This window comes from Dermacentor silvarum, chromosome 2 (assembly GCF_013339745.2).
Source record: "Dermacentor silvarum isolate Dsil-2018 chromosome 2, BIME_Dsil_1.4, whole genome shotgun sequence".
In the NCBI taxonomy this organism is placed as follows: Eukaryota; Metazoa; Arthropoda; class Arachnida; order Ixodida; family Ixodidae; genus Dermacentor; species Dermacentor silvarum.
In genome coordinates, this window is record NC_051155.1 from 175,567,586 (window position 1) to 175,591,366 (window position 23,781).

General features: G+C 42.5%; 1 protein-coding gene across 2 annotated transcripts; it reads right to left on the reverse strand.

Annotated features, from left to right (window-relative positions):
• Positions 1-650: 650 nt before the first annotated feature.
• Positions 651-23,759, reverse strand: LOC119442185 (ras-related protein Rab6). 2 transcript variants are annotated; one of them, XM_037706958.2, is made up of 8 exons: positions 23,544-23,759; positions 21,200-21,258; positions 19,685-19,738; positions 17,952-18,057; positions 16,323-16,434; positions 15,423-15,516; positions 13,358-13,421; positions 651-4,495 (listed from the first exon to the last, which is right to left on the reverse strand). In XM_037706958.2, exons 1-8 carry the CDS (start codon positions 23,611-23,613, stop codon positions 4,428-4,430), a joined length of 627 nt encoding a protein of 208 aa, XP_037562886.1. In that variant the 5' UTR covers positions 23,614-23,759; the 3' UTR covers positions 651-4,427. The 2 variants fall into 2 exon arrangements, with proteins under 2 accessions (XP_037562886.1, XP_037562885.1); XM_037706957.2 differs by lacking the exon at positions 651-4,495 and adding an exon at positions 6,402-7,171.
• Positions 23,760-23,781: the final 22 nt, after the last annotated feature.

Below are 23,781 nucleotides of genomic sequence, written 5' to 3' on the forward strand. Positions count from 1 at the left end.
GCAGCAACTACTTCAACTGAGGCAATGCTGCCTTGCACAAGATTGAGTCAAAGTGGTTCGAGTTGAGGTCTGTTAACGAATAGGAGAGTTATTGCAATTATCAAGGTTAAAAATTATCGTAGGAAATTCAATTTTTTCACTTTCTTTTTTTACTTCTGTTAAGTTGGTGCCATGCATATCTTACTATGTGTGCACATCTTTGGAAACTGGAGCATGCGATATAAGGTTCCAGAAATTTTGTACAAATGTCTCCATATTCTCACTAAGTCACCCAGACTGTGCTGAGCTGTTTTAATTAAAGGTGCTTGGCTATCTCAGAACTGGGAAAGAAATGACCTTATATCACAAGTTTAAATTCAACTAATTGTAACGAAGAAATCGGGGGTACGAAAGTGTTATGTGGCACACAAATAGAAAACACACATGGCACATTTTCTGGAAAAACCTTCACATGGACTGCTAAGTGATGAACAGGTTTCTGTGGCACATTTTTATAACCATGTTCAGCACTTTATGTAGCACGTCACTTCAGCAGAAGCATTAACTCAGTCACGAGAAGTGCAAAATTATGATTAATAATCTGAAAAAGCCGCAAATAATGCTCACCACGGAATGCACCCAAGTGCTTGAAAACACACACAACACATGTGCAATGGTAGCCAATTGCTCTGCAAAGCCTTCATGGCCACATTTATTTGGAAAAAAAAAAAATCAAATCTTTCTTGTTGGACAGAGCTCCTCCAAACCATAATAAGTAGCCTTGCACCATTCGCTGTCATTCTTGTGCATGTACAAAGCTGAGTCTCCTCATGGTAAAATGAGTCCTTTGTTCTCAGACGTATTTAGCACATATGAGTAGCAAGCATAGAAGGTAAATAAGTTGATAACATCGAAATAAATATGCAACAAACAAAACCCAGACACAAGCAATTGTGAGGGGGCTAAAGTAGACTTTAGCACTCTTCACTGCAAAGAAATGATTAATCTATGTTGGAAACAGCACCATTGAATTTATGCTAAATCGACCAGTACATTTTACACTTAGGAAAATTATAACTGCGCTAAAACGAGACACGAGAACGAAGTGGACAGGACAATCGATATAATTTTCCTAAATGTCTTACCAACTAGCCCCCCATCAAACGCTTCTCGATTTTACACTTGCTAGGGTAATTTTATTGGACAATACTCGTCATTCCCATGTGCATTTCTTTTTCTTAAATCTGTGTACCTGCATAGCGTGCCTGCACCAACAGGAATGGTACAAGATGCTCATTGCATTCTGTAGCATTCCACACCCTCCTTAAGTGTGTGAAGTCATTCTTAAGGTGTAATTAACCCTTTGGCCTGCATTTAGGCTAAAAAGTAAAAATTTTTTCAGTGCTGTGTCCTGTTTGACGAAGGAAAGATTATTTCATCAAGCAGCTGCTGCCTTCAGTAGATAGCTTTTAACAGCTATGGCATGCATTGACACCTTGGGTCATTACTACAGGGGCTTTCCAACTGAGCAATGCAGTGTTACGGCCAATCTGTATAAAACAAGCCGTACAGGCATTTCAAGCTTCAGGCAGATAATCCAGTGTAGTTGTACTGTCCAAACAGTACAAAGATATTTGCATTACTAGCCTATGAGAGCATTTTCCAGATAGCAGCACCCCATGACTGAAAATTTAATGGTCTACAAGAATTTTCAAGTATTGGTCTTGTAACATGCTTGTCATCCAGGCTAAATTAGCTTGCAGACCTTGTCAGAGATGAAACTGCTGACAAGTGCCACCGTAAAAATCTGTAAACGTGCAGCGGTGCCCCGTTGTATAATTTCTTACCTACATAGAAATCACAAGTGTCACGAGTAATTCAAGCTGTGCCTACTTTTAACAAGAACAACCATAAAATGAGAAAAGTAAAAAATTCTCACTAAAAAGAGAACTGCGCATGGCAGCATGAACGTCATCACATGTTGATTGTTGACCACCTTCCTACCCTTCCACACTGTGTTTATAAACATGCAAAATCTTTCAAACTTTGATAAAAATGTTAGACTAGAAAGGATTTCCATTCCTAGGCAAAGCCCCTCTTGCATCCCTGGGAACAGATGCTGGACAAAAACGTGCTGCAGCAATTCAAAGTAGAAACTGCATCATAAGACTTCAAAACAGGAAGGGGGGGAAAACTTATTGCGAGGAATGTACGCCGAGTGGCAGAAGTTCACAGACCATGCAAGTGACCATCACCAGTTAGAAGTATGCCAGACTTCTACCTAGCATTTGTTGCCACAGGAAAGCAATAGAATGTTTCCAATCTGTAGCCAACGCTGTCATGAACATACAAGCCAATAATTTGCTGCATGTAGTATAGAGAGCCCACAATCTCGCGTGAAAGATTGCTCTCTCCTGTGGCTTTCAAGGAAACCTCCATGGTGCCCCCACCTATGATGTCGTAGACTCGTGCAACAACTCATAGATGCCAGTCATTGGGAGATTCTTCATGATCATGAGTTACTCCCGAACGAAAGCTAGCACATTCGTGCACAGCCCTTCAATCTTCTCGTAAATGCGGCTGTTGTTAACCCGTCCTGTCACCGCTTCTTTGTCACTCTTCGGCACTTTTGACTGCCGAAAGAAGAAAAAGGAGCAATAGGAACAACATTGCTATCAGCGTCGCACCAGCCGAGAGGAAATGTGTTTGAAGAGGGACAGGGTAAGAAGTAAGCACTGCGTTCATTATATAACCATTTATAATTAGGTTGCTTTCGAGCATTTATGCGGGAATAGTATATTCCTTGGAAGGCATTGGAATCACTAATGTGCATTTTCAATTATGATGAGAACGTGTTTCGAGTTCCTTTTAAAGTTAAATGCACTTGGATGTGTGCCTTCCCTCTATTATATTATGGCAAAGCAAACCTTTTCTTTTTAAATATAAATGCTCAAAATGTGAGAAAGTGCACATGCCTTGTCATCAACACTGCTGCTTGCACTATTCAGTTCAATTAAGTGACAAAAAAAAAAAAGAAACCTTGCATAAGCGTAAAATACACTAGTGCAAAAGCCCAAAGAAACAATTTCCCCGGAACTGTTTTTCCACCTTCATTTTAAGCAGTTTGCAACATACAAGCCTCTATTGCTTTCAACTATGAAAGTCTGCAATGGCTACTCAACAGTGCAGTCCATTAACTGCTCTTATCAGACTCTGATGCACAAGCAAAGCTAACTAGTGCATCCAAATTGTGAGCTCGCCTTGCACTCCTAGCAAAAGCAATGCAATCTGATCAGTGGCAGCAGAAAGCTGCTGAATGCACACTTAGTGGGGGGGGAAAAAATGTTTCACCACACAACACTGCAAATGCATTAAACCAATTTTAAAGAGTACCGACATGTACTTTTAAAGTTAGAGAGACTAGCACATACTCCTTGCCATGTAAAAGGATCACACTTGGCAAGTACTTGAAGGTTGCAAAAAACTTAAGATAATTTAATTTCATAAAGTTGTCTCAAACTGTCAGATGTCATTAGAATTTTAGCTTGTCCATAAACTTCTCACCATTCATGAATTACAGAAGCCAGGCAGCAAAGGTGGTAGCGACATCTGGTGACACTATCGAACTACAATGCACTTGAAAAATTTTAATGAAAAATCACAATAGCACTGCACGTTCATTATGTCACTACTAATGATTTAATCCTGCAGTTAAGCAGGATCATAGGTCACTGCAGTATAAGCTTTGCGAGCTCTGGTTAAACTATGCGATGCAAGATGTTGCTACCAGTATTGTTGCTGCCGTGCATCTCTCCAAGTGCTAATACTTACGAGCGAAAACTCCCTACAGTTATCATGACGGAGCAAAATTTGCTGGCTTGCAGTGGCGGAAAGTTTGGGCATGATGATGTTGCTGACAGAAAACAAACGTGCGTTCTGCGCACGATACTTGTGGGCTGCACTTGCATGCGGCAGCCGCAGCGATCACACAAACAAAGTGAGCCAGTGCATCCACCTCCTTGGTACCATAACTGAAGCTAATTCATAAGAACAAGTATTACGTAATAAATTATCTAATGTGCTTTGGCACTTTCCAGTGCATCTTCTAATGCTTAGAGGAAACTAAACCTGGATTTAAGGGGGGGAAAAAACAAGAAGTTCATGTCAGTACTCCTTACAACTTGCAGCACAAGCCATCTTACTTGGTCTGCAAACTTCATAAGCCACAGGATACTTAGTAGCTCTCATCCGTCTCCCCACAAACAACTCTTCGCGCCCTGAACCATGCAACTCTGCTGCAAGCTCGATTTCCTAAGGAACATAAAAAGCTTTGTCTGCATGTGTAGCAGCAGCAGCAGCAGCAGCAGCTGTGGCAGCAGTGAGGAGCGACAAGATATGGAAATAAAGCAACGGCTGCAGCTTCTTGGACAAAGCCTATGTCTCGTTTTCTAGCAGATGCAGCTGCCTTCTTCGTCCTTCATCACCTTTGGCGGTTCTTGGGGCTTCAGCGGAACAGCTGGTGGAGGAATGATGAGTTAAGGTGACTGCCACACAAAACATACACACACTTAAGTTTGCTTCAGTTTCTTTGCGTGGAGGTAGGTGGAAAAAAAAAAGCCACCACACCCACTGACATTCAAGGTGCCCAGCCTGGCATAGCTCAGGGAATAGTTTCTCTGTTCTCCAAGGCTGTGTTAACTTGACAAGCAAACTCCAGCTTGCAATGTCACACAGAGCAGCCATACTTTTTCAGGACAATAAAGTAAAAGGTACTTTGCTTTTTTTTTTTTTTGCATTTTACTTTGAAAAGCTCCATTAAGTTTCCACCTTTGACACTCTGTGATAGACAGCTTTTCATGTCTGAAGTCCTAACTTTTCCAAATGTGGCAGCTATGAAATAGCTAAATGGTATAAAGGAATACACTATGCACATGTGTACGTGACCAATATGATGCCTTTAGGCTGTGCACCTAGGTCGTGTTGTGAAGACATTTGGCTCTTCCATGGCTCCTGAAAAACTGCTGGGCACATGCGACTATCATTCAGTCATGCTACTGCTTGTAGCAAAACTAGAAGACTTCCGACGCGTGACAAAAGTTCAATGTCACGCAGCACTGTCAAAGTATAGGATTTTTCCATTGTTTCATTTCTGCCTATCAGGTAGGTTTAGAAGACTGAGGCACAATGCAAGCTTGATATTTCTAAAAAGTGTTTTCAAGGCAGAACTACTCTTCAGTCTAGAAACCTTGGCTGACTGCTTGAAAACAATGGCATCACTGCAATAACTAGAACTGCAGTGGGCAAGCGTACGAACTCAATGCAAGAGAAGAACTTGAGTTTGGCCTAGTTGGTGTTTACTGCATGACATGTTGACCGCTAATCAAGGACAAAGACAGAAACACAAAAAATGAGGACACGGGCGGTGTTGTCGTTTTGTGTTTCTCTTTCTTTGTCCTTGATTAGAGGTCAACATGTCAATGCAAGGGCTTTTCCTCCCCCTTCAAGTTTGCAGCAAATGATTTGTTGAGAGTGGAAACAGCAAAAGGCAAGCTACAAGTTGGTGTATGGCAGTGCCACTGCCATTTTGATGTTTTCTTAATTTTAGATGACCAAAAACTATCTAAATATAGTTCCCATGTGCAGGGGAGGCCAACTTTCACTTGTGTAAAACATGCAAGAGATGCAATCGGTCAAACAAGTTTGTGCCTTGGTCTTGTCTGAACATCGAATTACTGAAAGTGGAAAAAGATTTAAGTTTGGCAGCCATGGTCATGCAAACATCCTTGTTAGAACTCAAGAACAAGTAAAGAATGGTGCAAGATGAAACAATGCATTGTAATCTAACCAGGATGCAATACTGACAGCCAAAGTGTACTTGCAGATGCAATCTGAGACTATGCTTTTATGAAATATGTGCAACGAACAAACGTCCTGAGCGTGCAGTCATTTCTACAGCAGAAACTTGGACAGAGAACTGCTGAGTACCAAGACTCAGTGGAGTGGAAAATGTACAAAACGGCGCGAGCAGTCTGCAAATGTGGCAGGGATATACGTTAGCAGCTACCGTTGATCAACATTATCTATACGTTAGCATAATGAGCCCTCATCGTGTACCCATGTTTCATGTAATCACGGCCCACACCTAGGTGCGTCAACACTATTCAGCCTTGTGCATAATGAGCCCTCATCGTGTACCCATGTTTCATGTAATCATGGCCCACACCTAGGTGCGTCAACACTATTCAGCCTTGTGCAACTTGCAGTCAGATTTGGATTCCAACGCTGTGTTCAAATGGCAGGCGCAAACACTGCCTCTGCCCCAAACATGTGTTCAGGAACTCAACTTTTCTCTAACGACAATAGCTGCCGTGAAACAGCTCGGAGGAAGGCAATTTTTCAGACAAGAATGCCAAGTACGAAAAAAAAAAGTTTATATTCTACAAAACGAGAACAAACAGAGACATAGAATGACAAACTAATGCAGATCAATGAGGACAAACAACTTGCAGAGTATGACAAACTTCAAACACGCAAGTGTCTGTTAGAATTTAAAGAAAAGTGAACAATGGCTGCTCCTGCAAATACAGAGCGGATTTGAGAAAGACTTAAATTAAAGTGTAGACGCAAAATAGCACGCCCAAACAGCTAAAAATTACAAAAGCCCCTGCGTGTTTCTCGCCTCTCTACAGCAGATGCTAACTTGTGTGTACTGACGTCACCATGCACGCACTTTCAACCACCGCAAGAATACAAAGCACGCGTTACAGCCGACTTGCCAAGAACATGATAAAAAAAATTGCTGCATCAGTACCAACTGCGGCACCTGTATTCCCACTTTTTGTCGCATTTTTCGTCTCTGATTAACGCACTCGGCAGCACTTGAAGATCAGCAGTTGCTCCTGCCTGCTGGATGTTGATCGAATGCATGAATACATGCCGTCTGCCATACACATGCCAGAGATAAACTGCGTGCCTGTGTGTCATGTTTGTGTTTAACGATGCGCTTCACGTTATAGCGGTAGTGGTGGACGGGTTAAGTGCAGCACAGCAGAGCAGCGGGTGTGGCGTGGCTGCCTTTTTTTTTGTTTCTCTCGTTTTTCTTTTTTTTCCATGCGGGCCCGACCTTAGCAGGCACAACCGCCTTCGGGGCGCGGCGTTTCCGTGGGGCCATCTTTGAGATCGACGTCCACGACTGGTGGTGAAGAGGGAAATGGAGGATGGGAAGAGGGAAGGGGCTTTGAGTCAAGGAGACCAACAAAAACAAACATGACAAACCAAAATAAGCAAAAAAAAAAAGATGATGACACCATGCTGCATGCAGGAACAGTAGTAATCAGATAATAGGGATGTGCGAATCAAACATGTACTGACCATTCCAGCTACAAACTAGGGTATAAATAGGATGTACTAAATAGTGCTAGTACGCACTCCTGAGGCAAGCAATTGTGTGCCTATTTCATCATCATCATCAGCCTATATTTATGTCCACTGCAGGACGAAGGCCTCTCCCTGCGATCTCCTATTACCCCTGTCTTGCGCTAGCTGATTCCAACTTGCGCCTGCAAATTTCCTAACTTCATCACCCCATCTAGTTTTCTGCCATCCTCGACTGCGCTTCCCTTCTCTTCGTATCCATTCTGGAACTCTAATGGTCCACTGGTTATCCATCCTACGCACTACATAGCCTGCCCAGCTCCATTTTTTCCTCTGTGTCAACTCGAATATTGGCTATCCCTGTTTGCTCTCTGATCCACACCGCTCTCTTCCTGTCTCTTAACGTTAGCCTATTTACATACTGCTAAAGTGACATAGGGCAGCCAGAATGAAGATGCACAATGCACTAGTGCCTTACATTGACTAAAGTAATAGGCATTCAGGTATCATGTATCATTGTTTTCTTGTTCAAAGGTTGACGCTTTTATTCTTACACTACAGACCAGGCACACCCATATTAGCTAAGGCCAGAGATGACTGATCAACTGATATGGTTTGATAAGGTAAGGGGTACACGGAGCATTATAGGTATAACAGCCTTAGATCAATTTTGGCTACCTCGTGCCTTTCAGTCTTCAATAAAAGCACCACAGCATGAGTGTTTTGCATTTCAACCTGATCAAGTTGCAGTCCTGAAACCAGAGTCAAACAATGGTTAACGAAATTCACTTTAAGTATCGCTGAATATTCGCACAGCCCTAATAAACTAGCCATAGAGACAATAAACAAGAAAACAGCAGACACCAGAATGAGTAGCCAAAAAGGAAAAAACAAGAAATAGGCAACACATGCTGCACAAGATTCAGACACTGTGAAAAAAAAAAAGCAAAGTGTAGAAAAAAAAAGTATAGACAGCTGCAAGATAACCACAAGGAAGAAGGGCACTACAGCAGACAGAAAACAGCCTGATGATCTCACTTTTTGCAAGACCTTAAGCCAAGAGTAAAAGTAAGAATGCAGCTGTAAAACTGTGCTAAGCCACTGACAACATTTTATGTGCCTCAGACCTGCTTGCAGAACACAAATGCTGTAGTGGCAGTGCCAGTAGCGAAGCAGTGTGGCATGGATGAGACAGGCAAGATGGTGTAACATAACAAGACACTGACAAAGTGCAGCCACCCACAAACTATTGCAAGGCACGCTGCACTTCGTGGAGCGCCAACGCAGCTGCTGTGGCTGCGCGCCACAGCAAATTTGTGCGGGCACAGTGATGCCTAGAGGCGGGGCTTGGTGTCATGTGCTACACTGTTTGGGCCTGCCAAGCCTGTGTCTTTGTTTGGTAAAGAGGATTTTGCTTTCAGTAGCGTATTGCCGTCGCGGCAAGCCAGCATTGCATTTGTATGCCGTGTACCAAAAGACTGTAGTTTCACCATCTCAATTCGAGTACACTGCATCATCGGCTCCAGTAAACATTTCTGTTGGTGTGCCCAAATATCGTAGCAGACGATATGAAGCCGTGCCTCCAGGCATCACTGCACCTGCGCAGGTTTGCTTTAATGCACGGTCACTGCACTGGCGCTTCGTGGAGCATAGCCACGAGTTCCGTGTGCCCTGCTATATTTTGTGGGCGAGTATACAGTGCAGCCCACTCTTAGGAAACAGGCAAATTTGATGCATGTGCGAATTCCTCTCCCGCTATTCTGGAAGCATCCAGACTCTGTAGCAGCGGTAGGTGTTTCTAGCTCCTCTCTGTGTGCCTGCATGGCGCATTGAAACAGATTATGCCAGAATTTGTAGCTCGAGTGCAATCGCCTAAGTCTCAGCCACGGTGTTTGCCTGTTCAATGTCATTGTCTCATTGTTAGCCTGTTCCCTTAGTAGACTGCGCTGTATGTGCTAAAACAGCCTTTTCAATTATTTGCTTTCTTTGAAAAATACTATACTGCACGAAAGTCTCCTAAAGTGCTCCAGCCTCTATATAATATGCAGAACTTCTGTAGGCTACCGGGCTCAGCCTGGCTAATCTTCCTGCCTTTCCCTTATGACCTCTCTCTCTCTGTGTAAATGCAATCGAGGAAATCAAACATGGTCCAGCTGTTTTAGGACAGACAAGGAACCATAATTCACAGAATCAGCAGATACTGTTTGCGGGGATAGACAATGAAGTGGAATTCCAGTTGGAGGCTGCAAATTTATAGTTTGCAAAACAATCACCATATTAGCCACAAGTGGTTACAATTTTGATTTTCTCAATGAAACAAAAGATCATAAAGTAATGCCAGAACATACCAGAATGTTTCAAATCATGCTGGTCTAACTCTGTTTTCCATCAACTGACCATGAGCCCCACTTCTAAATATGAGGTGTAACGTCCCAAAGTCACACACCCGCTGTGATGGGGGGCTTCAAATTAATTTTAACAACTGGGGCAGTATTGTGTAAGAGTCTACCTAGTGGACTGTCCTTTTCGGCTGTCGCTGATTGGCTGCTGCTCGACGTGCAGGAAGGAGACTGGCTGGCACCTTCCTGCACATCAAGCAGCAGCCAATCAGCGACAGCCGAAATGGACAGTCCACTAGGTAGACTCTTACAGAATATCACCCCTGGGCTTCTTAAACATGCGCCTAAAATAAAAAATTTAGCTGCAACACTAGGGTCTACCTGTGAGGGCTTGTGATGACAATATATTGGCAAACCAAAGAACGAACTTGACAAATGCCTGCAGACACCTTAACATACAAAATATAATAACTATTGGTGTTGCATGCTCCAAAGTGACAGTTCAACTACGGTAGCAGTGCGACTGAATTAGTTTTGACCACCTCAGGTTCTTTGATGTGCCTCAAAATGTCACTAACCAAGTGCTTCTGCATTTTGCCCCCACCAGAAAGCAGTCACCACAACCGAAACAGGAACCCATAATCTCACCCTACCTTGCAAATGCATTCTCGTGACAATGCAAGCCACCATCCTTTTTCACAATGAAAAGTGGTGCTTGTCTACTTTCTAAAAATAAATGTCTTGACCAGTGTGCCAGTAATCTCATATAAAAGCCTCACCAGAGTTTGGCCACAACCAAAGTAATGGAGCCCATGGTGTTCACATAACTGACTGAGCAACATGCCACAGCGTCGTCACATAAGCAGTGCTGCCTGACTAGTGAAGCTCTGCAAATTCTGTAAGCTCAACTTTACAGAGAACAGCTGTTCAGGGTTTAATACATGACTTCGATGTTCTCTCTGTCTATGTGCATGACCAATATTGTTGAGTTCATCGCATTAGTGATAGTTGCGGTGCACAGCCTGTGCGAGTGCACAGGATGGGAGGATACGAGATAATAGGTACATGCTGCCACAGAAATTATTCACCTGATCATGCAAGGGATAGCAGCAAAGGATAGCAGCAACGGCAGTTTTATATTTCGCACCATTCATTTACCTCCCTATGTGGTTACAACACAGGATTGGTGAAGTTTTGCACATCAGTGCGCAGAATTGCACAGATATGGGGGAAAAAAAAAAAAACATCCATTCACTGTGTATGACTCGGTGAAGCGCCAACACGTGCAAATATCATGCGAAGATGAAGTGGAAACCGTGCAGAAAACACATTCAATGTGCTTTCAGCATGCCACCACCATGTTCATTCAGGGCTGAATGGCATTGCACGTGATTGCAACTTGAAGCAATCACTACGTAAAACGCATGCATGTTGTGTAGACAATTGGGTATATTATAATGCCAGGAGGTTCGCCACTCAAGGATGGATGGTTTGAGTGAACTTAACTGTTAACTTGGCATAAATAAAAAAGTACATAAATAAGAGGAGAAAGAAAAAGGAAAGGTTGCTACCACATAACTAAACTAACAGCAGGAGCCACAGCACACACCACCAATGGTGCTATAGCTTTCACTGATTCAGTCGCAATATGTCAAGGAGTGAGATGCATTTGTTGGAATGACATTTCCAATAAAGGGAATAGCAAAAATCATTGACACCAGCTGAAACATCATTACAAGAAGTCACATAATTGTTACATATTTATCGCCTATCTCATTCGTAGTTTTCAAGCTTCAGCTTTAATTGTGGACACAATGCTCAACAGCCCATGGTTTACGGGCCCACATAGGCAACCCCGAAAAACAACCTTGGTGTCAGCATGATGACAATGCTAATGCTTTCCTGCTCTGATCTGTCAGGTTATCATCAATTAAGGCTAATATGCCGTAGCATGTATTTCAGCCACTGTAACACTGTGGTTGTCGTGAGGCATAACATGTACAGGCTGACACTAAGCACTGTCACTCGGGAGATGTGTCAGAAATGTGCTAGATGTGGTAGCTGATTTTGAGTGGATGACAATGGATGCCACACTTCTGACAATGCATGCCACACTTTTGGTTTGACAGCTGTCTAGATGAATTTTCTCAATTATTTTCATTGCTTACATTACCTTGTTTTGGTCTGGCCATATAGCTATATCAATACATGACTTGTTCTCTGTTTTCAGACACTGAATGCCTGAAAGCAGCTGGCCCCGTTACACTTTTACGGGTGCATTCTCAGATAAATTATGGGGTTCCAAATCCACATACGAGCTATACATATTAGAGAAATAGCAGCAAAGGGCTAAAAATTACTTCTGACCACTAGTTTTTCTTAAAAGAAGTGTGGGCTTTTTTAAAAGAAGTGTGCCGTGACCTCATGTGGAGGTTCTTGCACTCAACCCAGCTATGATTAGGACAGCTGCCATGGTGTGCCCTTGGGCCTGCATTCATTCGGAATACCAAGTATGTGTCATGTGGGCACCACCTACGATTTTGTACTAACTCAATGCCAAGAAAGAAACCCGCTTCTGCAAGAAAATGGTGCTGCCTTCCTGACCTGTGCTAAAGATTGTGTCCTGGAACTGGTGTATAAATAGTGGAAATGTGTGTATGCCACCTTGCAAACTTGACTCTCGAAACCAAATCCTTGGCAGCACTGACAAGTGTCAATTAAAATTGTGAAGTTGAACATGCTAAAACTGCACAGTGGGTTGACTGACACCGCGATAGCGGGGGGGGGGGGGGGGGTTGGATTAACTTTGTCTACCTGGGGTTCCCTTAAACCTAATGTTTGTTTTTTTGTATTCTGCCCCCAACCGGAATGTGACCACCACAGCTGGATATTGACCTTTTCAAGAAAAGCGTCCTGGGCATTGCCATAATGCTCTCTGGGATGTGCTCTCTGCAGCTGAGCCCCAGTGCAGAAGCACTGCAGACACTGCTGCGTGTGTCTTTGTACTCCCGCACCACAGTGCAGAGAGAAGGTTCTCGCTCTCCCTGTTGAAAATGTCTATAGAACACACGACCTAGTTTTTGGCAGCAAAATGCAGCAGCCACCGAGACCCCCACAGTGGGTCAGAATTGACGAGTGCCTTAAGATATTTCGTAGACAACGAGCACAACAATTGTCCAACAAAGATAGCCTAGTACAAAAGAAGGAGAAACACAGTCTGCAAGAGCACACTGCAACGCAATGCTACACCAAAACTGCCAGAAACAGAGTGGCTATTTGAGGTTAACGAGAACGTGACTTCCATTCATTCAACACATTACGATTGTGGTGGCCCCTTTTGACTCCCAATATAAATAATCCAAACTGTATTATGCACTAAATGTAACTGAAATGTGGTTGACGGCATCAAAGAGGCAAGGAATGAGCTGAACCTTAGCAAACGTCACAACAAGCCCTCAAGAAGCCCAAGTGCCAGCATCTAAGGTAGTCGTGGCCATGAATAATAAAAGTTGCTTAGTTCACTACTTGCTTGCCTTTCCTACTGTTTAAAAAAAATGTGGAACGAAGGGAACGACGTCGTTAAAAAAATATAAAGAAATGGGGAGGTACACAAGCACAAGAGTAGCCACTCGTCAAAAATGAAAACCAGTATGCTAAAAGGATACTGTCTTCTTTCGTTCGTTCCGTGTTCTCCATTCCTGGTAGGGCAGCTGCCACACGTCTGAAGAGCTGCATGATAAAGAAAGGTGGATTCAGCTTGATTTCACAGCGCTGCTCGGCATGCCGTAGATATGCGACATAAGTTGCAGCAAGATTACTCCCATAATTCCTCTGTCACACGAGCACGCAAAAACGCTTTTACGCAAGCGGTCTTTTACCAAGTTGAAAGACTTTTAATGAAGAGGTGTTGTGCAGCAGACACACGGCACCGACAATCTCATTTTAGTTTTTCCTTCTGGACACACTATCTAAAGCGTGGCGCTAGTGGTTGAAACAAAATTGGCCAAAATACACTGATGTATCTCGAAATATAAAGTGAAAACTTATTGTATTACACGTTTTTAAAATAAATTTAACAACGCCAGATTAAAAAACATTAATGTAAAGATATATTGTAGTAGATTAAAGAGCGTTTGCAGAACTAGCGAAGTGCACATGCTTGTCTGGCAACACTGGGCTTTTTCTGGCGTTACTGGGTTTACTACACCTTCTGTGAGCCATAAAATTATTTTTTTATGATGAGCCAAGGCGACAGATAAATATGTAATTTGCTTATTTTCTTTAATACATAATAATTGCTGGCGCCCACTGGTTTCGAGGCTACTCCTTTCAGTTGTAAAGGAGATCGATGAACTCCGCTTCCAGAAAAGACCGCTTCTGAAAAAGATCGCTCCCTGTCGTGTGTCTGCGGGCCAAACTCTTTTTCGGGAGAAGTCTTTATGCTGAAAAGACTTTCGAGTGCCCGTGTGACAGGGGTATAAAATAAAAACAGATCTGGATTTCACAGAAACAGCTTGATTTGCCGTGGAGACATTTGACTGGACCTGCTTTGGCCATAAAAATGTAAATGTTAAAATTGGAATGTACGTTTAAGGGCAGCCAGCTGTAAAGGAATATTTTAGGATGTTTTGCTAAACATTTCATTAAACAATTTCTAAACGCTCACCTCAAGATCTGTAAATAAATTGCAGTCAAAATTTGAGAAGTCGCAGCTTCAGTTGCTTTTATGAAGTGCTGATTTGCAGGATAACACAACCATTTTTAAGACAACTTCAAAATTGTGGCCTCAAAGATGTACAGTAAGGCCCACTGTTAGGAACACTAAATTAGTACTTCGGAAATGATTGTTGCTCATTTTAGAAACAAAGGCCTCGGCAATAATTTTTTACCATTACAGGTGTACTTATTGAGTCACATTGAGCACTTTTTTCTTGTGAAGTTGATATGTTCAAGCTAGGTTTGTATAATAATTAGACATTCTCTTTAAGAGTAGACCTCAGTCCTGTACCTATCCCCGATCCACACACAGGCACATAAACCTGTATAAACAATCCATTCACAACCAGAAGCAAGCTTTCCTGAATGCCTCTAGCAACGATTTCTGTCACTGCATCTAAGATGCAGTACCACCATACAATTTGTGAACTGACGGCAAAATGCATGCTTACTGAAAGCAATGTGAATTTTATTTACAATGCATGAAACCTCATAAGCAATTAAGTATCTGTAACCTATCGTCACTGTCCATCCCAGAGATATTTGAGATTGTTCGCTTTTCATGTCCTATGCAATATATATATATATATATACATTGAAAAACTGAAGCTGTATGCACCCTTCCTCCCTCCATTTTTTTGCTATTTACTGATCGGTATGACTCAGAATGGCACACATTGTATACATGCGAGTTAAACGAATGATGTCCCGCAGTGAAGGTTCTTTCATTTGCAACAAAATCTAAGTATATGAACATTTTAGCATTTCCCCCCTATCAAAATACAGCCGTGGCGACCAGGATAAGAAGCCGCAACCTTTCTCTCAGCAGCGCAATGCCACTAAGCCACTAAGTTACAGTGGCGGGTCACCTTTTCTTGCGCTTTTCACACAACCCTAAGCTTCAAAAGCAATACGAGCATTTTATATCTTCTGTAGGATAAATTAAATGCGTGCAGAAGTATGCTTAAACAATTTCACGTATCTCCTCTTGTCAAGAAGACGTGGTTCACCTACCTGCTTGACATTGTAGCCAGACTTTGCACTGGTTTCTATGAACATAACATTGAGCTCTTTTGCCTTCCTCTCACCCTCCTCTGTCGTCACTTGCCTGCAAGTGAAATATCGAATGCACATTAAAAGAAATCTCATCAGAGAAAAATGCTCCCCTAGTAAGTGCATTTACACTTTTCAAGCAATTACACTTTCATGAGCCTCACCAAACTTTTCTGTGATTAAGCATGGAACTTAAGAAAAGAACACCTAAAGTACATGAAATCACAATGAAACTACCAAGTGCATGCAATGTAGGGCATTTCAGACAGCAGACGCACATCATGATTAATCAGGAGATCATGAGCTAACTAGGTGACAGATGACTCCCATCATTACATAGCTTAGTGACAACCCGGGAACTAAAATAAAAGCAAAGCTACAGCATGTATTCCATGTATTCTAGCATATAAAGCCATGTGTTACATAGAAATAATGTACTCCCACACAAGGCATCCACTAATGTCTGGTAGGCCTCATAGGGACATGGGAAAGATGCAAGACTTACATATGCAAGATGTATTATTGTATGTGAGAAATTTAAAAAATAATTGACATACAAAAACGACTGTGAGCTGACAGCGTTTTCTTTGTGCATTATGACTAGTTTATAAAAATGAGGTCCTCCATTTCTCATACGTGTTCTCTTGCTGACAATTCTTCACATCAATGCAAAATGGACCCAAAAACTTGAGTTTTGGAACTTTCTCCACAGACGCTCTATTCCTCCAAGAATAGTGACTAAGTACCAAATTTTTTATCCTTCAATTAAAAAAAAAAAAAGAAACAAAAGGATCTATTATTAAATTTCTTACGTTCTCGCATACTGTGCACCATGTAACGCAAGCCCTAACGCATACTTACCTCTTGTCAGAGAGGTCAGTCTTGTTGCCAACAAGCATGATTATGACATCATTCCCCCTTTCCGTTCGCACATCATCTATCCACTTGGATGTTTGATGAAATGAGTTGGCATCTAAAACAGGATATAAATGTTACTGACTGTTAATAAATGGTTCATTTAAACCCAACAAGCCTAGAATTTTTGGCAACTGCACTCAATGTGAACATCGAAAAGAGCGCATGAGAACAAATGAAGCATCAAGATGCACGCTGGTCATATTACTGGATGGATATAAGACGTACTCTTCATGCATCACAACAAACCGAACAGCAATTTCCACACGAAAATTCTTTGTTTAGATGAATTGCTTCTACGCTACTGTTACGGTTGTAGTGCTAGAGCAATCAGGAAGTTGTAGAAACTGGTTGCAAATGGCATAGTATACTCCCATATGTAGTGCCTGTGGCAATACACATGCACAGAGCTGAAGCCATTGATTGACTAATCAATCAATCAATCAATAAAATCAAACAAGCTTGGCTTGGGCACAAGGCATAAATGGCATAACAAGTATTGAGCCCACTATTTCTAAGCTCTCTATTGTTGCAATTCTACTCAACTGAAAGCAAATGGTAATCCCTCTGTGCCACCTCCATAAAATATCAAAAGGCGACTTCCCCCACAAAAACTCGGATCTCAGACAAACAGCACCCAGAATTTTTGCAGTTTACCGTGCATAGATTCAAAGACTGTCACTAAGTAATTAAGCTTTAAGCTTTACTGGGATAGTAAGCTGCTACAGTGTTAACAAAGCTGGAAAAATGCTACTATGTACATTCATTTGTCGGTTTATTACAGCTAATTGTTTTACGCAACCATAGGAGAGCGCTGAAATGACATGTCAAATATACCCATTAGTTTATACAAGATGAACTTAAACACACAACATGGTCAGCCCTTGCACTGTTTGAAGGTCTCCTTGCGCACAAGAATCTAAATCTTTACAAAACAACGCTTGCAAGTGTTGCAAATGACGTAGAGGATCCCTTCGTGTTGATTTGGGAAAAACCCTTAATGGTACTAAAACATTTACCGTAAAAACCGGACTATAGGTCGAACCGGAATATAGGTCGACCCCCCAACTAACCAATTCGAGAAATGAAAAAAAAAAAAAAAAGTTTTCAAAAGGCAAAAGTACCCAAAGACGCCCTTACCTTAAACAAATGCGACTCAGCCGGTTGCACAATGGTGACAGTATTTATTTAAATGCTGCTCCGTGCCGTGATGACAAGGTGCTGACAAATACGCGGGTCGATGGTCGCATGATACGAAGCCCACGGCAACCAGCCAGGTTGCCGTGGGCTTCCGCGTACTCAATCGCCTTTTTCTTGAAGGCGACGGTGAATTGCCAGCGGGTTCTGCTCATTTCGAAACAAAATGTGAAAATCAGCCTGAATGCGATGGCGAAGGCGGCTGTTTACTTCATCTGCCCATTGTTGCAAGACTTCCCTAGTTTTTCCACCAATGTCCGGTATATAAGACGAGGGTCGACTTTTCGCAATGGTTTTTTGAAAAAAAGTTCGACCTATATTCCGGCTTTTACGGTATATCCAAGAGAAAATCAAGAGCAGAACATTGCGACAACTCACTGGTTATGTCATAAACAACTACAGCAACTGTAGAATCCCTGATATAACTTGGAATGAGGCTCCTAAATCGCTCTTGACCTGCTGTGTCCCACAGCTGTAGACGGACCTGCAAGACAAGTATGCACCATGAAAGGAACAAACTAGATTTACCAATACCCTTTGCAGAGGTACTCTATGTTGCTTCTGTAACTAAACTATTGCAAGAATAAAGATAGTGATGACAAGTTTGTTTTCTGCATACTTGACAGACATGTTGTCCAACAAGTTAATGCAAAATGAGATCCATGCTAGCAATAAACCATTAATATGTTCAAGAATTAGCCTCCCTCTGTTTTGTAACCTGTTCACTACATGTGAGAAAATGGTTGAAGGATGGGGTACCGTAAAAGAAGAAAAAAGAAAAATAACATAAAGTACAACACTAAATGTATCCTTCAAACGCTCTTGAATTAGACTACGATGGACTTGTGTAAACTTGACATTGGTTGATGTGGCCTTAGTTTCAATTGGACTCTGCTCAGGGGCACTGGGTCAAACTGACAGATATCAATGGCACAAAATTTTTCCAGTATGAAAATAACAATAATAATCATCACAATCAGCCTCTTTTTTTTTTTTTTATGCCCACTGCAGGGAGAAGGCGTCTCAGAGCTATCTCCAATTACCTCTGTCTTGCGCTAGCTGATTCCAACTAGCGCCTGCAAGTTTCCCAATTTCATCACCGCACCTCATTTCCTGCTGTCCTCGACTGCGCTTCCCTTCCCTTGGCCCCCATTCAGTAACTAACGTCCACTAGTTATCTTCCCTATGCATTACATGGCCTGCGCAGCTCCATTTTTTTCTCTGAATGTCAATGAGAATATTGGTTATCCCCGTTTGCTCTCTAATCCACACCGCTCTCTTCCTGTCTCTTAACGTTATGTCAAAAAATTTTCGTTCCATCGCCCTCTTTGCGCGGTCCTCAACTTGTTTTCGAGCTTCTTTGTTAGCCTCCCAGTTTCTGCCACATATATCAGCACTGGTAGAATGCAGTGATTGCACACTTTTATTTTCAACGACGGTGGTAAGCTCCCAGTCAGGATTTGGTAATGCCTGCCATACACCAGCCCATTTTCAGTCTTCTGTCAATTTCCTTCTTGTATTATAAAAAAAATTCCCTCTATGAGTAATTTCCCTCTGTGAGTCACTGGCTTAGATGAACTTTCTAATGCAAAGACTAGAGGCTGCGTGGCGATCATAAATTCTTGTTCCCTTGCCAGTGTTGCTGAACAGTACGCAAATATGTGATTAAGTGAAAATGCAGAATTCTCTAGCAAAGTTAGCAGATAAATTATGCATGATTTTAACTATTCATTTCAAAGGCATATTGCAGCCCCTTTTTATCAGCATGACATATACACTCTAGAAGCCGACTTTCAATGATACAGTAGTCCACAGGGTTGAAGGTAACCAGCATGGTACTTCTAAGTCAGCATTTGATGATTTACTAAAAATGGTAAATATGGTAAATTCCTTTACTCTTTCAAACCTTTCTACGGTGTAGAAGTAACAGTTTCAGTAGTTTTATTTGTTGAGGATTACCTAACACACATCAGCAGAAGCAAATAAAAATTAAAAAAGGTCATCACAATCTAGGTGTGCAATTTCTTTCACCTTGACATGTGAGCAAGTTAACAAATACAAGATATTGAAGGAATTTTTCACCAAATGAAAATATGCGGCAGCAAACTTACTGTGCGGTCTTCTAGGTACATGGTCTTGGACAAAAAGTCTATGCCTATTGTGGCCTGTGAGAAGAATGGCGAGAACGCTGTGATTACAACCAAAACAAACTGCTGCACAATGCGTACATAGGAACGACTACAAGTTTTTCATCTGCAAATAATGAGGCATATTTTTGCAGTCATGCTACACAAAATGCATCTCAGGCAGGCAAATGGTATGACAAACCAAACTGAACATTCACTTCGTTACACAAAAGTTGGCAACAGTGAAGTTCATTGTGATAGCTACATCACAGTTAGGAAAGACAAAGTTATTGTTGCAGCAAGTAGCTCCGTAACTCTATCACCAAGATTTAATTTGCAAAAACTAGTAACGAGTAGTAATGAAGAATTTAGAGGTCTGTTCCTTGCCACCTTCAGCATGACAAAAAAAGATGGACCAAGATGGGGTTTGCACAAATTCTAGCACTAGCTAGTGTATTCCAACAACCACTGTGCACCCGTTCTACAGAAATAGTAATGAAGACTGCTTCCTGAAATCAAAAACACTGTAAAGCCACAAAGCACTAAATAAATCATGCAAAGTGCATAAGCTTTATGGAGCTTATAAGCAGATATGCCAAAGTGATAAAAGAACTATAGAAAAAGTGCATACATGAGCATGTTTGTATTTAGATATTCCGGACGCACCTTCAGGCAATCGATAATATAACACAAAAAGGCTTCTGTGTCCACATTCAGGCCTTATACAAATGAAGTTTGCGCAATAGCTTATAAACTGAAAATACGATTTAGCTATCATATGACTCATTTACTTGGAGTGATTCATTTGAGTAGCATTCTTCCATTAACCATGTTAAGCAGGACAACACAAATTTATAATAAAAAAGCAGACTGCCGGATGGCATTGTGGGGAGGAAAGGTCAGTCACAAGCAGAACACAACTGTATGCCACTGCAAACGCCTGTGCCTCACTCACTCTTCGTGCTACTTTTTTTTTTTTTTTTTGCAGCACATATGCAACACAGTAAAGAAAGCCATTTGAGGAACTTGCACCACTTAGCATTGCAAATACATTTGTGTGATTTTTACTGTTAATGTATGACAGCATGGCACAGCTATCATTCTAGTTGTATAGGCTGCTGCTAAATGTAATTTCTCAAGTTTAAACAGTGCTTGGAGCAGCGACGTTTAGAATGCTACTTAACGTCACACCCCTGGTCACGTTTCACATATTCTCCAAGGGCTTATTTGACTTAAGTTGTATGCAATTACTTCAGGTGACAGGAGCTTTGTCAAAGCAAACTAGTTAGAAAACATGCGATGCTACTTTTGGTGTTGTACATTTCATGCAACAAAAGACCACTTCAAAATCAAAAGAGTGTTGAAAAGAAAAGGCCATTCATAACAGGCTTATCACAGAAATACTGACATAAGCAGTGACCAACTTTCGTCAACTGAGCTTTCAGCCTAGCCCATAAAATCAGCATAAACACAGATGCAGTGTAGGGAAATAGGACACACCTGGTATGTGTTATCAAAGCTGTCATACATGAAACGTGTAATGAGGGAAGTTTTCCCAACTGAAAGAAAAGAGAAACATTTTCACTATATTGCAACAGGTTTTATGCTTTGAATAAGTGCACCAAAAGAAGTAGCATCAAAGCACCTGACAGACGTTATGTACTAGTTTCAAGCACACAGAACATTGACTTCCGTACTACAAGACTTCATAGACTTCCAAAAGACTCATCAAAGTTTTGAGCTAGCATTGTTTTCCATATTCAAACTGAGTTAGACAATACATTATGATGACAACTCCACTCTCTGAGAGTGATGAACTCTCACACATATACAGAGTGATCCCCTGTTAAAGGAAACACTTGCAGAGCATGTCCGGATTTTCCTCTCTCGCAAGACTAATATCACCCAGGTTCGCAGCAGATAACTTGCGGTTGGTAGCTCTTATTCCTTTCTACACACCTGTGTAGTGCTTTGACACTGCTTCCGCAGCCACTTGCAGCTAGGGCGGTAGCAAAGTGAGAGCCGCACATTTGAGTGCTAACTTGAACAGTGGACCGCACTGTAAGTACTAAGTATGATGCACATGCGTACTGAATGCAAACATGTTCACAGTGAACCATCAGTAAAATGTTCTTTTCTATACGGTCTGAAAACATCAGTGAGGAAGCTGTAACGGGCAAGGTTTCTCCTGATATGGTCCAACAACTTACTCTGACCTTTCTTATAATCAGCGCTGCCACATCCAGGCGCAACATTTTCAATGTGACAAGCACCATAAAAGAGATAAGCACAATAATGATAAGACTATGTCCTCAATGAGCAAATTGCTTTCAAAAATATGTAAGAACGCAGGGGCATCGAAAAAAAAAAAAAAAAGAAGACCGCAATGACATGCGTTTGCTCGAACACATTAGCTTGAGGCTCGGGGAACCATTCTTGCTCATCGCCCTTTAACAAAATCGCCGTAATACCTAATGTCAATTCAACATCATGCACCTTATGTGTTCGTTGGTGATGTGTCATGAGCAGCCTGGCGGGGGTGAAGTGGCGTCCTATTTGTCATCTACGGTGTGAAGATGTCTACTGCGTAATTAATAATGCGGCTTCACGCTGCTACGTACAAACTGCGAATGTTAACGGAAACCGAAACCAGCAGTGCACAGCGGCAACTTAAAATGGCCTGGGCCGGCGACTTCCGCATCGACGGCTTGTCGACAACGTAACCAGCTGACAGCGTATTAACCATGCGCCCAAATCGCCTTCACGCGGGAGCGCGCAACGGACCTGGAACCGCGGACACGCACTCCATTCACACGATCGGAAAGAAGAAAACAAAACTAGGTTGGTCGCTTTCGTCCGCGCACCTTTCTCGCTAGTGCGTTTTTGTTCTAACCATTCTTGTTCCCCTCTCTCTATACCCGTACAGCCAGCTAGCTGGCGAGGTCACTTACCCCCACGCTTCTTTTCTTATACGGCGGCCAACCGGCTACAGCTACCAGCGGACGCTACGAAAGTAAAATCTACCGCGGCCGTCGTCTGCAGTTTCCCAAAACGCTACCGTCACTACGTTAACTACTTGCCTTTGCAGCTTCTCTACGCACAGGATTTTTGTTTTGTGAAGGCCCTCCGCAAAAGGGTAAAGCAACAGTTATAACTTGCATATGCGGACGCGTGCTCTAGATGCGGTCGCACCTGTTCTACAGGCGCGCGGCTTCATGGAGCGAAAAAATAAAAAAAGTGAAACATTTCAGTAGTGACCGCATTCCAGTCGGCCACCGGACAGCGGCCTGGACAGACAGAGGCTAGGCTAATTCACGCGAAACGCGACGTCATCATTTCCATCGAATTTTGCTCAAGCATCGCGCTCGAGCCGGCGGGCCGATCGGTAAAAACAGTTCGAAACAGAACGCGGAGGCGTGGACCCTTCACCACCGCTACAGACACAAATTTTGATACTCGGTTCACATTTTACTGCGCGCTATACAGACGTCGTAACGTGCCTAGGGCAAAAAATATAGGCCGCTTCCAATACACAAACTTGGTTTTAAACTTCAGGAGCGTCAAGGGAGGGATTCCTCAAAGTGACAGTATAGGCCTAGCCCTGCGTACTGCAACGGGACCCTGTTCGCGACCAAACGAAACAACCGATGCTCGAGCGAAACGCTTTTCGCTTTCTGGGCTGCGGCACTCGAAGCAAGAGCCCGCGGCGCCGTATTAAAACGAAGCAAGATCAAACTGGGCGCCCATAAGATGCGCAATTCTAGAGGCGATTGCGGAACCGCGCGTCACGCCCGCACCACCACAGACCGGCCTACGTGGAAGGGGCAGGAGAAGTTCGACTCACCGCTCTGTTCTCCCAGGAACACAAGCTTGAACTTTCGCAGAGGGTTGCCGAAATCACCCGAACTGGACATGACGACTCCTTCGCCCCAAGAAAAAAATCACACACACCGGCGAACACGCGCACAAGGTATCCTGGGGACACGAGCCCCCGGACAGATATTTTTTTGGCCCGTCGAATACCGAAAACCAGTGGCAGACGCTGCGCAACTTTTTTCGTCTCTTCTTTTCTGGGCGTCTGC